Here is a 16,341-nt window from a genome sequence, read left to right on the forward strand (position 1 = left end):
CACATCTTTCTAATCCAGTCATCTACTTTTGGGCATTTGGGCTGCTTCCATGTTTTTCCAATTGTAAATAAAGCAGCAATAAACATGGGGATTAACTCCCTATTTTTAAAAGAATATATTGAAATATCTACATCCCTCCCTTTGGGATGAAAGTCGCAGTCTGAAAATGAAGCTGGAGTGGGCACTGGCTAGCTGGGTGCCCTTGCCTGCACCCTCTCCTCGTGGTGCCAGGGTGCTCTCAGTGGGGCCTCCCAGGTGGACATCTCTGAGTTTTAGTTTCTCCAAAAATCCCCAAAAATGCCTGGGGGAGAGAAGGGGTCCTGGATGTCCTGGCAATATTGCGGGACCCAGTGAGGAGCCGGCTGAGCAGGATCATCTCGGAGTGGCCCGGAGGCTGTTGCTCAGCAGAGATCTCATTGCCTGGGAAGTCGGTCACCTGCCCACCAGGATTCCTGGAGTCCGGGACCCTCAAGGACCGTGACCACCAGAAAGCGAACCTCCCTGGGAGCTGAGTGATTCCTGAGGTGGGGAAGGGCTGACTCCGCCAGCCCAAGCGGAATCCTCACTCTGCCCAGCTTCCCCCAGATGCCCAAAAAGTGGGGTTTAGGTCATTGGCACAAAACCACAGCACCCTCCATGACCCCTATTGACCACTGTTTGCAGATGCACAAAAGAGAAACACAAAACAGACAGCCTTGAGCAAGCACAGAAAAATTACCCCACACAATGGGATCGAGAAATTGAGGGTGAAACACAGAAATCCAAGATGTCTTCCATTATAGGGGTTTCTCAGTCAGGTGGACTTGAAGGGAAAGGGAGTCCCTCTCCCCCCCCCCACTTTATTTTTTTAATGTGTCAAGGAATGATAATTCGGGCACAAAAGGAATTTGCTGAAACTTTCAAAAAATGAATTGGAAAGGGCCATGGTCATTCATGAGATCTTACTATGAATGTAGAGGTTTAAGCAGAAAAAAATCATTCCAGGAAATGCTAGAGTTCAAGCCGGAGAAGCAGGGAGTCAAGCCCTCAGAGGTGGGGTGTTCCTGCAGGAACAGAGGAATGAGGGCAGAAAAACGATCGTAGACACCAGAGGAAAAGCTCAAATCTGTGGGGTGAAAGACTCACCAGCTCTTGCAGCGAGGAAATGAGGATGGATTCATAGGCACATCCTGGCAGCTACGCATAATAAAAATGCTTTTTTAAGCCTCTGCAGAGGATTAAATAACCTGCAAAAGCAAGAAAAACATGGGGAGTATTGACTGACAATAATGGAGAATCAAGCCAGCGAAGCAGCATCGACAGAGAGAAGGCCCGCTCTGGCATCGGGATGGCCGGGATGTTCAGTCTGCGTTAAAAATGCATTTTAGATGGGAAAGGGTTAAAAGAATACCCAAGCTGTGATATTTATTTGCGATAACTACGCCAAAGTATGCTAATCATAAGTATATCACAACCCATAGGGCTAGATAAGAGGAGGAGAAAGGAACAGAGAGGTGGTTATTGAATATAAACGATAACAAAAATTTCCAATAAGGGTCCTGGAGAAAAAAGAAACAATTACGATTCTGAAGCTGTTGCTCAGCACATGAGTGATTTTCGCTAAGGCGGGATTTAGGAGGAGCAGTGACGCTGGAAAGTGGGGTGAAGGAGGGGCACAGAGGAGCTTGTATGCAGGCAGCGAGTGGGAGGTGAGCAAGTAGGCTTGTTTGAAAGAGGAGCTCACTCTCTCATGCAGCAGTCAAAAGGAATAGGTTGATTTGCAATAGCATAAATTAAACTGGGAGATTAGAAAAGCAGGGGAAAATATTCAAATCAACAAAAGGCTAGAGAAACGAATAATTTGAGCAAACCATGATCTATAAAAAATGAAGGGTATTTTCAAGGTCAGAAGTGAGGTGGAAGGAAGCAGTAATGGCTGGAAGCGGGAGCTGCCCTGAGGGGACCCGAAAACCCTTGGCAGCTGCAGCTGCAAACACCCCCCACCAGGAGAGAAGAGTTGGCTGTGCAGAAAGAAGAACTGGGGCCTCCCTCCTGCCTTGCCAAAAGGCAATGATTTACCAGAACATTTGAAAGCATCTTTCTTAATCTTTTCTGATGCTTAAGACACACAGTGAGGCTAGACTTGAGAATCCATCTGTAGTTGGAAGGCCCAGAATGTACAGACTGACTGACTGACAGCTGTTGTCTTATCTGGCAAGTGGCCACGTGCCCAGCCAACGTTCCTGCTGTTGGCAGCCTGCAAGGAAGAAGCACCCTTCAGCGAATCAGTAGGGAAATGTTGAATGCAGCCAACAGTCAATACTCAGGGGATTTATGCAGCTGATATAAGGTGCAGACAGGGTTGATAGCTCTGAGCCTGGAGGTTGTGCATCAGCGTTAGAGAAAATTGAGGGCGGCATCCCATCACTGGCAAGCCCCGTTGATGTGATGTATGTGAAAGGCCATGGAGAGGAGGGATAACATGAGTCACCTGAGAAAGGTGGGCGAGCGAGGGATTGTATTAATCTCTGGTATCTGGAATTAGCTCACAATTAAAATGTATTGTTCTTTTATACTTAAAAGGGGACATGAAAATTTAAATGAAGAAGGAAGCTGGGTCTAAGGTGTGCTGGATTGAGAAGTAATATTAATTCCTCCTCACAACTAAATTAACCATCCTCGCTGCTTTTAGGTGCCATTCCTAAAAATGTTATCATTGCAACTCCAGTTTTCGGCACACTCTCCAAAGGTGAGAGGAAGTAAATGCCTCCAGAAACTCCCCGTGGGCCTGAAATTGAGAAGCAAGTTGCTCTCTGTCCTTCCCTTTTAATAAGGCACTTGGTGTCTTCCCCAAGAGAGATGTTCTGATGTCAGCACTGACTCTTGAGCACTTTCTTTAAAATTAATCAGACATTGTACGTTTTAATTCCAGTTGCAGCTTTCTTTGTGAAGGGACTGTCCATGCCCACAGAACAAATGTAGGAAAGATAACATGCAGTGGTTAAATGTTCATGTGCACTGACAGAGTCATAGATTTAATATGATCAAGGAGCTGAGGTAGCTTATTAATAATATTGATCATTAGTTCCCTTAATGCAGACATGTAATGTTAATATAGATTAATGTATGCCTGAATAGACACACCAGTTTCCTTGCTTATGTTGCCCAAAGCTGATTAATACTTAAACTTTTAAAATTTAGTTTAATTATGGTTCGTAATGTGCAAGTTGCTTTATAAGATGGGATGTACTGTAGAAATGTTCTCTTTTAAAAATACAAATCACGGCCCTCCCTGGTGGCGCAGCGGGTTAAAGCACAGCACTGAGAATCTAAAGCCGCTTCCTCTTGAGTTCGATCCCCACCGGCCCCGGAGGTGACCACATGGCGCGGCAGACCTCTCCTGACCCGCCCGCTGCTCCCCTCAGCAGTGTACTTCGTTGATCTGCCTGTTCTGTTCCCCGCTCTGTCTCTGGTGAAGCCTCTCGCTGCCCCTGAGCCTCTGGCCTGTACCCCAGCTCTGTATGCACAAATAAAATAAAATCTTTAAAAAAAAAAATACAAATCAGGCAAAAAGTCATCCTGTGTCTATAACAACTTCTACAGTAATTCTATAAGAAATGATGACGTGCAGATAATAACAAGTAGTAGATAGCAAAGACATGATACCACCCACAGGTGTCTAACATTTTCATCTCCGTTTTTCTGATTGCTTAAGATGTATCTGGTTGGCTGTGTTCTAGTTGGCATGTTTGAAAATTGGCTTTTTATGGAAAGTCATTCTAGGTCCTTGGGGGTGCCTCGTGCTGTGTAACAGTGGCTGAAATCCATCCACCAGCAAACATGAAATTCTGTGAAATAAATCATAGTCTCAGCTGCCCACGTGGCTGCCTCTCTCTTCCCCCAGGTGGCTTTCACAGTGCTGTTTGATCTGGAGGCTCTCCTGAAGATATGGTGCCTGGGCTTCACGGGGTACATCAGCTCTTCTCTCCACAAATTCGAGCTTCTACTCGTAATCGGAACAACTCTTCACGTGTATCCAGACCTCTATCACTCTCAGTTCACATACTTTCAGGTAAAATGAACAATGCCTATTTTTCCTTAGAGTGTCTTTCTTTCCAGAGAAAATCCCAGGTATGTTATAACAACTATCTGCAACTATATGTAATAGTAATATATGTTTATTATATAGTAAATGCAAACACACTACACTCAGTGGCATCTTGAGCAGTGCATTCATAAACGGTGGCCTTGTATTTTTTTTTAAAGATTTTTTTTTTTGTACATACAGAACTGGGGTACAGGCCAGAGGCTCAGGGGTGGTGAGAGGCTTCACCAGAGACAGAGCGAGGAGCAGAACAGGCAGATCGACGAAGTACACTGCTGAGGGGAGCAGCGGGCGGGTCAGGAGAGGTCTGCCGCGCCACGTGGTTACCTCCGGGGCCGGTGGGGATCGAACTCTTGCAGAAGTGGCTTTAGCTTCTCAGTGCTGCGCTTTAACCTGCTGCGCCACCAGGGAGGGCCACGGTGGCCTTGTTTTTAAAGCTCCTGAAAGTTGACAGGAATAAGTGGAAATGCTCCTACAAATAGTTCATGGATTAGCAGGATTTTTGCAGATTTCCCCCTGGGGGCCCGACAGCGCTGCACAGATCGGCTCTTCCGGGGCCCCAGGGGGCCCTTGTTGGGTCTCGTGGGTCTCCTCTCACAGGATCCGCCTTCATCGTGCTGGCGGCGAGTCTTCCTTAAGGGATTTTATATTTTTCATTTAAATGTACTTGACCACTCGGTACAAAATGGCCCCTGTTATAAGATCAGTTTTCTCAGGAACTAATAATTGTTATTATTTACCTATTCATTGAAATATCCGCCAAACCCACTGTGTGCAGGTGGTGCTCTGCCCCTGAGGACAGAGAAGGGATCCTCACCAGAGTAGTCTTAAAATCTAGAGGGCAAACGTCCACAGAAACCATGGAGGGCAAGTCTCAGAAACGCCACCTGCAGAGACAAGTGGACTGAAAGGCTAGAGACCGGGGTGGGAAGTTATTACAGAGAAGCGTCTACCAGACTTTTCTGCAGAGGGGACACTGAGCAGAGGTTGGGTGAAGTGAAGGAGCCAGCGATGGGACAGCCCTGGGCGTGCTTTCTGAGTAGAGAGGACCACAGCTCAAGAATATTGACTTGCCCAATACTCTTTAGTATATTTACAGATTTTTCCAGCCACCCAGCTTGATGAGCTCAAGAACAGCATGAAGGAGGCACCTCTGGGCTGCTGTGAAAGGGGCCAGCATTGTCCTAGGGAAGCCGGTCAGAGTCATGCAAGACGTGCCTCTGACACACTCAGAGAAGCAGGGCGACATGGGCCGGCTGGTTAATGTGCACGTGCTGTGTGCCAGACACGGTGCTGGGCTCATTGTCTCGTTCTTTCTTGTGGAGGTCCTGTGAGCTGGAGGACACACGTACAAACAGGTTCTAAGCGGGTGGATAACTTGGCGGTGATCACCTAGCTAACAAAGGGTGGGAACTCGTTCCTAAGAGGTTTCATTTTATACCTCACACGATTTCTATAAAATCTCACTTCTAATGTCCAGTGATGTTTAAGAGACAGACTTAGTAAAGTGACTGCAAAAACGTGCTTTGGAAATAGCCTCACAATGTTCCCCAGGACTTATTGTAAGAGTTTGGTTCACTTTATTTCATGTTCATAAGGAGACAAAACACCGTTTTTGAGGCAGACAGTGAAAAGCACACTTACTCCCAGATAAATGGAACAGCGTAATTAGAGTCACTGATAAGATTTTACTGCCCAGGAATCAGACTTACCTCCTGGAAATGCTAATTGACTCCCCAATGTGAGAGTTAGTTTTGTTTCTTTCCACTAATAAATTATGAATTTGTCAAAATTGCAGAGATGTGCATAGGCTGTTTTTATTAGATTTTAGGATAGATGCAAAATTACTTAGGCAAGCTTTCAAAAATATTTTAATACAAGTGGGGAAAATACCCAGAACTGAAATCTGAGCTATTAATTGTTCCTATAAACTTGCCTGAATTAGAGACAGAATCATTTATTCCTGAGAATAAAAAAAAAAAAATCTGGTAAAAATGTGAGATCTACTGTTTTGGATATTAATATGAATGTCAGTATTTTCATAGCTCTTATCGTAAAGCTGTTTGCCTGGTATTTAGAAAAATGATCTCAGTGTAAGATGTTCTGATTTGGGAATGTTAAGAATCACCACAGGAAAAATTGTTCGCTTAACTGTGCACGTGTTCACTTGCTTACTTTGAGTAACTTGATTCCTCACGTAAATTTTCTTCTTTAAGGAATTTGTTTGGGGCTTTAAGTAAACATGAAGGAATAAATATTTTTTAACTTTCCTCTGTGGGCAACAGGTATTTATAACCATCATTATTTCCTGTGAATTCAAAGTCTAGGCTGGGACCAAGGAAATGTAGCAAAATTCAGGGTCTAAAGTGACATCACTGGGCTCAGGTTTGTTCTCCACTCACCTTTCTTGTGGGTTGGTGTCATTTATAAACTAGATTTCACCATGTGGTGGCAAAGATGGCTCCCAGAAGCTCTGGCATATGTGAATTTTATATAATGTCAACTGGGAATGAAAAATAGAATACATCTTCTGAATCCCAGAAGTTCTGAAGATAATCTACTTCATCACCCTGGTCAGGACTGGGGTCAGGGGTGTCAGGAAGTCCCACCTGCACCTCATAGAATGATATACCAAATGCAGGAAGATTTGAGGGCGAGGGACTGAAAAAGAAAAATCCAAACCTTGTATGCATGTACATGTTAAAATCTAGGATTTGGAAGCATTTCCTTTACTGTATTCAAAACAGACTGTCGTCTGTCTCTCCAAAGAAGCCTCCATGGACACCTTAAGCTGAGTGGTGTTGAGCTGTTTTGGACTGACAGTCAACTTACGATGGTATTTAATGCCAAGATCGTCAGAAAATTGATGGCATCAAAACAGCTATAAAAAGTGCTGTTTTTCCATGCTTGCATGGCAGCTGTGAAGGACACAGTGATTTGTATTTGTAATCATGAAGTAGGCCCTAAAGAGCTGTGTCTTTGTACGCTACACCGTTCATAATAAGAACGATTCAATCCTATTTGTCCATCACAGCGTTCAGCATATAATCATAAGTATTCGTTGAGTGAATAAGCAAATGAAGTTGTTGGTTAGTAGTGGGCGAAGGTAGTGAGTGCATCCATATCCAGAGTCTTTGAATGTGTATGTGTATATGATTGTGGCTGTGTGTTTGTGGTTGTGTGTGTAAGCAGAGAGAACAGTGATGTAAAAATACAGGGCCGGCCCTCCCTGGTGGCGCAGCGGGTTAAAGCACAGCACTAAGAAGTCAAAGCTACTTCCACATGAGTTCGATCCCCGCCTGCCCCGGAGGTGACTACATGGCGCGGCAGACCTCTCCTGACCCGCCCGCTGCTCCCCTCAGCAGTGGACTTCGTCGATCTGCCTGTTCTGCTCCCCCTCCCCGCTCTGTCTCTGGTGAATCCTCTCACCCTCCACATCTCTGGCCTGTACCCCAGTTCTGTGTGAATAAATAAATAAATCTTTAAAAAATAAAAAAATACAGGGCCTACTAAGATAGGCCTCGGGGTGTCCGGGGAAGGTAGGTAGGCTGCTCCCACCTCCATAATTCTCAGGAGTTCTATTGGCTGGATTGACTCTGTCTTCAGGGACACAGGGTTTGTTTCTGCTCCAGAGGGGCTACTCCGGGAGTTTCCCTTTTCTAGACAGAAGCAGGTGCAAAAAGAGTGTGCAGGGCAAATTTATTTTATTTTATTTATTTCATTTGCACCACAAGTGCAAAACCCTTCATCTCCCCGGCGTCTACATTTAGCTCACAGGTCCCTAGACTACAAATAGGGCCAGAAAACACAACATGTAGCCCTGGTAAGCCCTGCTGGGCTGCCACTCAGGAAGGTCTGTCCCTTAAGGGAAGGAGAGAATGGCCGGTAAGCCAGCAGCCTCAGCCATGAGAAGGCTCCTCCCTAGAAGGCCTTTAAAATAGGTTGATGGACGTCCTGTCATTCCCAGGAAGATTAATTTTAGGAGACAGTAAATATAGTGCATATCGATTTAACTGTTTTCATGAATATTTCAAGAAGAGAAAAATACCAGTTTTATGTCAACACTGTGTATCTGTGACTTTGAATTACCCCGTGGTGTGTTCAATCACGGCGTTCCGTCATTTTATCAATGACGCTCCTTGATTTGGGGCTGACTGAGTTCTGGCGCCGTGGCAGGCTTCGCGCTGGAGAGAGATCTCAGCTATGATCTTGGTCGACTTTTGTCTGCGGGGGTGAAATGAAAACGTGTGACTCTGTAAAGTACCGTGAAAAGTGAAGTTTTAGCTGGACCACAGGCAAGGGTCAGCGCAGGCATGTGACCGAAGGCCTGTGTTTGTGCTGCTCTCCTAGGTGCTGCGGGTGGTGCGACTTATTAAGATTTCGCCAGCCTTAGAAGACTTTGTGTACAAGATATTTGGTCCTGGAAAAAAGCTCGGGAGTTTGGTTGTGTTTACCGCCAGCCTCTTGATTGTGATGTCGGCCATCAGCCTGCAGATGTTCTGCTTTGTGGAAGAACTGGACAGATTCACCACCTTCCCCAGGGTAAGAATCAAGACGCCGTGCGTGGAGCTTGCTATTCTCGTTTTGGTAATGGTGATGTGCGTCAAGGCCGTTTCACTTTCCGGTGGCTCCAGACAGTGTCACGTCCTTGATGGTGTGGACTTGGCTCCACTGAGATGTTGAAACGCCCTCTTCTGAATGCCCTTCACGCCATCCGTTGGGTCACACATTCACCCTCATGTTCTGGTAATAGTCTAGTCATCAGAGGCTGGAGCCAGTTAAGCTGCCAGGTGGGCTTCTCACACCTAGGTAGTAACCTAGCTGACTTTCAAAATGAAGTTTGCACGATTGTGCTTGGAATAGTTAATCTGCCGAAGTCTGCTTCACTGTCCTGTGTTTTTGTGTCGGGCCTGTTCTAAGAGGAAGCTTTTGCTTTTCTATGTCATAACATATGTAAACTTCAAGTTTGAAGCCTTTAGAAGGTAGCTGGTACGTGCCTCTGTATTCTCGTTGCCGTTCACTTAGGCTAAACAGGAAATTAAGGAGCGACCAACGTGGAAACAGAAAGCATGTGGAGATGCAACCCCGAATCAGAGCAGCCTCAGGTGAACTCCGTGGGGGTTTAGAGACATGAAAAAAATGTCTAATGACCAAAAAGTAAATCTGCCTCTCTGCCTATCTGTCTCTCTTCATCGTAAGCTAATATAGTTAGGCCATAAAGTGCAATATACAAATGGCAAGAAAACGCTGGTGGTAGTAGCAGAACTTAATATATCATTTTAAAAATACATGCTGAGGGTAGAGGTGTCTGTTTTCATACCAAACAGACTGTCTGACCTGGGGTATGTTTCCACGATCTTGTGCTAAGACTGAAGATGACTTGTCATCTTCCCATACATCATTGGGGGTCCCCGGACACACATCTAGCTGGTTCCCAGTGCTGAGATATTCTCAGGTGAGGATGGATGAGGCCACAGAAGGTGATCTCGAAGCATGACAGACCTCGATAAAGGCCGGCTCAGGTCAGGCCCGTAACCCGGGAACTAGGAGGGCTTCCTGGAAGAGAAGGCTGTGCAGAACAGCCGGATGGAGCCAAAGGCAGAGCTCAGGTTGTGGACACACAAGTGCCAAAGGTCCAACAGCAGTGAGCCACTGCTTCACCCAGGACTTAAAGGACCAAGGCTGTTCTGTGGCCAGAGGAAAGCGTAGGGCTGATGAGTCGCTTTTCTGTTGGATAAAAGTGTGACAGCGTTTAAATGCCAGCGAGGCGGCAGTAAGAGGGAAAAGCATCTGAGGGGACGGGAGGAGGCCAGAGGTTGCTGAAGGTGGCCTCCAGAGCATGGCAGAAGGACCAGCTCACACGGCGTTGAGCTGGCGGCTGCCCAGGGTCCGGGCCGCACAGAGCCAGGCCTGCAGCAGGCCTGGGTCCACCAGCTCCCCAGTGTTCAGCTTCACACTGTGCTGGGTGTGGCCCCGGGATCAGTGGAGCCATCCTCTTACCCCCTGGGCAGAGGCCTCCTGCCTTTTTTTTTTTTTCTTTTCTTTTCCTTCTTTTTTTTTTTTTTTATTAAAAAGTTTATTTTTACATCATTTTTCACATTTTTTTTTTCATCTCAATTGTAATCCCCACGGGTTTCCCATCACCAAATCACCCCTGTGCCACCACCATAGTGGCCTCCTGCCTTTTAAGGGACATGGGGGCGAGTGGTAAAAAGTAGGCCACTGGGCCCCTCCATGAGGGACCTCCCACTGGGGCTGGGAGTGCAGCTATGCTCAAGGAGGCACCTGGCCCGAGCCTGAGTCACTGCCACCAGCTCCCTCCAGAGATGGGACCCCACCCCCCACCCCCATGGCTGAGCACCGAGTCAGGTGTGGGTGCCAACTTGCCCTGTGAGCCTGTTCATTGCCACCCTGCAGGGCCTCACCCTGGAGCGGCCTCCACAACAGGAAAAGCAGCTCTGCCTGCAGGGAGGTGGCCCCCAAAGGTAGTGATGCATGTACCCACCTTTTCCTGGTCTGCACCCCCTTGCCCCTCAGGGTAGATGCAAATAGCGGACTGTCCGTTTCACGCAGTAACGGGAGCCTGTGATCATCTGGGTCTCTCTCCCTAACCTTTCAACTCAGCGCAGTATCCAAGGTCACAAAGGGTCGGCCGTTGGTGTAGACATTTTCCCTCGGTTACATGTTCTTATCTGAATTCCATGTCATACCTTCATCTTAGACCATTCCTTCCAAACCCACCAATTTCAGCCCCTTTCCCAGAACTTCTTCAAGCCTGATAGTGTTTGGAGTTTAGGGAAATTGCAGGCATTGTAAGGTGACAGCACCCTCCTTCTGTACTAGCATACAGAAACACGTTAATTTCTGTAGCAGAACATCAACCTTCAGACAAATACATGAGATTCATGAAGTAAATAGCAACAGGTTTTTGTCACTAAATGAGCTACCAAAAAAACGTTAACAGAAAAGACACCACACCTTTGGGTCTTTTCACAGTCTCTGAATACTGGAGTTGTGGCTGAGGACTGGAGGCGTGCATTAAAAGCATTGCAGGTACTTCTTACCACATACATCTGATTTCATCTCCAGTATTTTTTAGCTCTATGACCCTAGACAAATTAAGCTTCCCCCCACCCCATCTAAGATATAGGTAAAAGTAGTATTTTTCTTGTAGCATTGTGTGTATTGAATAATGTACAAGACAACCCAACTCTGGACTTGGACAGCTCGAAAGGAAAATTATATCCTGCATAAAATGTTTGAAGCTGGACTAGGAGTCCCTGTTTACAGTGAACTGTTTTAGACCCACCTGACTGAGTCCTGCGGGATTCGCTTTCTTTTCCAGCTGGCTCAGCAGTCACGTAGCACCCATCTTCAGCCTGGCGATCGCTCCATAACGCCTTTTGGCACGATTACTCTGGCCACCTTAATGTAAGCCGTGAGGACGGGGGCTCATCCGTCCCTCAGCCACTGCCAGTGTTGACAGCCTGCTGGGTGAGCAGAGGACGTGGGTTCTTCCTCTCACATGAATGCAACTAAGAGTTAAATCCCTGAGAAATCATCAAATTTTAAAAGAAATGTTAAAAATATTACAGAAAGTGGGCTTTATCATCCCCAGTCGGATAAAGCACCCTCACCGGTGGGGCTGCCTGGGAGAGAATTATCAGGAAGCCGGCTAAAAATACCTGACAGGCGGTGCTCGGTTCCTGTTCAACACTCATCTGTCTCCCTGCCCTCCTCATGCGATGTCTCGCTCATTATCCAGGGCTGGGTGTTGAGGTGGGTGGATTAATGATAATATCAGCCAAAGCTCAGCACGTTGGGAGAACAAACTCTGTGATCACATGATCACAAATGTGTGATCACATTTCAGAGGAAAATGGGAACTTAGAAAAACAGCTGTTGAGTGTATCTTTACCTTGGCCCCGGCCATGTGCGTGGCCAGCTTCAGCCAACACACACACAGACCCTACGTGCGGGACTCAACGGCCAGAGGCCTCGAGGGCCCACGAGGACCGGTGATCCCATGACTGAGAGTTTACAAGGGGAGATCGGGACACAGACGCACGCAGAGCAGAGATGCAAAGACACGGGGGGAGGAGGGGGTCTGTGGCGGCATCTGGACCCAGGGGGCCCCAAGGCCCGCAGCAGGCTCTGAAGCGAGGGAGACAAGGGAGGATTCACCCGAAAGCCTTGAGAGGGAGCATGTGCTGCCACACCCCAATTTCCCTGGATCTTAACCCAAAGTGGTGGACACCCTGATAGGGGCTGCCAGCCCCCGGAGGTGCATGAGCATGAGCCCTTCTCTCTGAGACCCCCAGGTTGGGCAGCTGCTTCTCCTTGTGTCATCTTCTTATGTCAGCAGACGTGGATGCCACAGTTCTGGGTTTCATGCAAAAATGCAGAGGTAGGGGCCCTTCCTGGTGGTGCAGTGGGTTAAAGCGCTGCACTAAGAAGCTAAAGCCACTTCAGCATGAGTTCGATCCCCGCCTGCCCTGGAGGTGGCCACATGGCGTGGCAGACCTCTCCTGACCCGCCCGCTGCTCCCCTCAGCAGTGTACTAATCAGTCGGCCTGTTCTGCTCCCCACTCTCTCTGGTGAAGCTTCTCACCGCCTTGCACCTCTGGCCTGTACCCCAGTTCTGTATGCAGAAATAAGTAAGTCTTAAAAATAAATAAATAAAAATTGGAAAAAAAATATTCAGAGGAAGAAACAAGAAGCAGGTCCTCTCTGCCTGGTCTCATACTCTGGACCAAGGGCCCCTTTCTCAGCCCACCCCCTTGTGCTCCAGCCAACTTCCACTCTTGCGTTGGCATCATTGGATAAGCTGCCAAAGGAATCCTTGGCAAGATGCCGGGCATCCATGATTCTTTTAGATTAATCCTGTGGCAAGTTACGGACACCGGGAGACAACGACAAAACCCCCGATGATCGTCAGAGGCAAACCTGGGCTAGACTTTCCTGGCTCATCTCTGCCTCCAGAGCTCCTGCTGCTCTGCACTAGCATCTACAGCAGCTGGTACAAGAAGCCTCCAAGGCCAATGGTACCTGCGAAGTGGCCCACAAGGGGGCAGACCGAGGAGACTTCCGTCTGCCCCTTGCTGTCCCTGGCTCCCCCCATCCCAGGCAGCCAGCGTCGGTGCGCTCAGCCTTGGTCTCCACACCCATGGGCTGCGCCCCTCCCTTCTGCAGTACTCTCCCCTGTGTCTTGAGATCTGAGCGTCAGGAAGCCGAGTCAGGGTGTCAGACAGACAGGGAAGCCTCCAGGCAAGTCTCATGAGGTTGGGGAAAGGAAGCTGGAAGTTTCCTCTCTCGCATATTTATATTTTTTTCATGACATATTTCAGTTTGTTTCAAGATGGATGGACGGACAGACGGATGGATGGACTGACAGAATTTCGTAAAATCTGCCATCAGCAGACAGTAGCCTTCTCTTCAGGTGTGGGTCAAACAGACGCACCTTTAAATCAAAATAAGAAGAAGAAAGATGGCACCCTCTTGTGAGGTTCTGGGTGGGGCTCAGGCTGGGTTATAAGAACGAGCTAGATTGACTTTCCCATGGCCGCTTGGCATTGATGAGATGCACCAGTGTTTCCACACTAAAGGGGTTGGGAGGGGGCACAATTACATATTTTCTGTAGTTTTTCACAAAGCCTTTTTGGCAGTTTCACTGCAGTTCGTTCAGTTTATCTTTAAGTTTATTAGCAGAAAGCAACTTGCCTCTAGGTTGCCAAGACACCGGCCATGAACTGTACATTTTCGGGGGCTCCGCGCTTAATGCCTTTTAATAGAATAATATGTAATGTCACCAAAGCACACACATTTCGCAAACATTTCCACAGGGAAGGGAAAGCCCAGCCCTCCCTTCGAGAATCACTTTTCATATTTGATTATGTCCTCAGCACAATCTTATATGTGTTTATGCATCTGTAGGAATCAACTCAGTCACTTACCTTTTTGTTCAATGTAAGTGTGCCTCATCTGAGCTCACAGCACACTGTTTCTTTTCATTGCTTTTGTCATTCATCCCTGTTTGCAAGCCTTAATCATATGAATATGCATGGCAGAAGTTCATTGATTTTCCTTGTGGTGTGATAGGCAACTGTAGGTCGCATTTCACATGTGTTCTGTTCACATGAAAGTTTACCGCTCTCCTGTGTGATATCTTATCTTCTGCCTAATCAAGAATGCAAGGAAGAAGTCAACTTACTCCAGAGTAGCCACATTAGAAATAACTCAATAGAACCAGCTAGTGAACAATGATCTCAAAGATGTTCTGCAAAGTATTTAAAAGTTCTAGGACCCTAGTTTGTGCTTCCAAATGCTACCTAACTTGAATAAGAGGAAGCAGTGGCTGCCAGGGAATAGCAGTCTGCAAGCTTTAGGGAGAGCTCGCTTTAGGAATACATATGATTTCAGCATAAGGACTTGGGCCATGACATTAGATGAAATGACATGCAAGGAAAACAGAGTAAGCTGGGGGTTGTGGGGGCTCCTTAGTCACTGAGGAAAAGATGAGAAACAACTGCAGGGAAGTCCATAGTCAGGCTGTTGAGCATCCTCAGTAACCGGGGTTGGGCACAGGGGAGCCATTGAAGATTTCTACTTCTCTATTTCTGTCCTGAAGAATAGCAGACATTTATGTGGAGGGTGGTTGCATTGGAAGAAATGTTATTTCTCTGAGGAGGTATTTTCACTGAAAAAAAAATTCTTTCTATTGACCAAAGATGAAAATTTAAGACCAACTGAGGAATTTCCAACATATCCCAGGTAACAGAGAAGGTGATTTTTCATTTTTTCCTATGGCCATTATTATGTTAAAACTTCCCTGGTCTGATCACGGCGGTCGCATCTAAGGCTTCGGGGCAAATTGCCAACCCAGTCTGGACTCTGGTGACACAAATAGCAATTTGACTTATATTTGAAAGTAATTTAATGATAGAGCCTAATGTAATCATCTCCCTCCCCAGCCCCCTCCTCTGAAATTCCATAAATGTAGTTTATTTCCTGTCTGCTGTAGTATCAGAGGTTCTGTTGCTCCTTTTTGAATTTATTTCTGTGGTGATTCATCAGTGACTTAGTGAGAAAATAGCATCGTGCTCATGCACATCCTTTTCAAGGTTTAATGTGCATGAATCACACCAGGACAGTTTCGTCCCTGCTGGGCCTGCTGGTGCTCGTCTGTGTCCTTGACCCACACTGCTGGATTCGAGCTTTTCGCTGCAGAAAGAATCCTTCTATCCCTACCCCTAATTCCAGCAATGCACTCTTTCGGGGAGCACCTCTTATACACCCCATTATCTTTTGGTAGTTTCCTATCAGTAGTCTTATTGGCAGTTTTCTAAGTATTAATCACCATGAGACACTAATGCTATCTTAGGAATCAATCTGTTCCATTGAGCCAACTTTAAAAAATAAATGAGAGCTTTCAGGGAGAGGCATTGTGCATCTTAGTTACTCCAGGTAAACTTGAGCCTCCCTGGTGGCGCAGGGGTTAAGTCTCACTGCTGTCAAGCCATCACCAGCCACTGGGGCAGGAGTTCAATCCCAGGCCAGTGAGGTGACCTGCATGGCACAGCAGACCTCTCCTGTCTCCCTACTCCTCCCATCAGCAATGGATTTCAGTATACTTGCCTGTTCTTCCCCCCACTCTGCCCCGGTGAGTCTTCCCATCCCTCTGGCTTACACCCCAACTCTTGTGTGCATAAATAAAAAATAAATCCTTTTTTTTTTTTAAGTTAAACTTAGTATAACTATTTTAAAATGTTTTGTTGGTTGAATTTTGTCTACAAAATATAGAACCTGTGGTCAGGTGTTTGCCCTATTCTCTCAGGGCTCGATATCTTCCTCCATTAATAAAAACAAAGCAGTAGAAGAATCTGGGAGGAGTTCCCACTGTGTCTGCAGTGTAACAGACAACAGCAGGAGCAGCTAGAGCTGTTCTTAAATGACTTGGGAACCCAACTTCTTACACGCCACGCTAAATTCCTAGCAGCAACCAGACAGCTCAGCCTGTGAGTCCCTTGGTAAATGACTGAGCCAGTCACTCAGCTGTAAGTGTTCAGTTTTCCCCACTGCACAGAAACCAGTTGCAGATTTTTTTTTTTTTTTCAAATCGGCACTTCACAACTTTCTGCAAAAAGTAAGAAGAAAAAAAAACTGTATTACAGAAAAATAAAACAAATGACCAAATTATTGCCAGTACATTAAGTAGCTTATCCTTAACTGTTCTGTGTGTGGCACTAGAGATGGAACTG

General features: G+C 46.6%; 1 protein-coding gene across 1 annotated transcript in view; it reads left to right on the forward strand.

Moving 5' to 3' along the window:
- Nucleotides 1-16,341, forward strand: part of NALCN (sodium leak channel, non selective) — a 222,990-nt gene that overhangs the window by 88,668 nt on the left and 117,981 nt on the right. Inside the window, exons 11-12 of the mRNA XM_004680052.2 lie at nt 3,884-4,051; nt 8,435-8,626. Of these exons, the coding sequence (XP_004680109.1) occupies nt 3,884-4,051; nt 8,435-8,626 (360 nt within the window). The remainder of the gene's footprint in view (nt 1-3,883; nt 4,052-8,434; nt 8,627-16,341) is intronic.

The sequence above is a fragment of the Condylura cristata genome, unplaced genomic scaffold (genome assembly GCF_000260355.1).
Source record: "Condylura cristata isolate star-nosed mole 26May11 unplaced genomic scaffold, ConCri1.0 scaffold00010, whole genome shotgun sequence".
Classification (NCBI taxonomy): domain Eukaryota; kingdom Metazoa; phylum Chordata; class Mammalia; order Eulipotyphla; family Talpidae; genus Condylura; species Condylura cristata.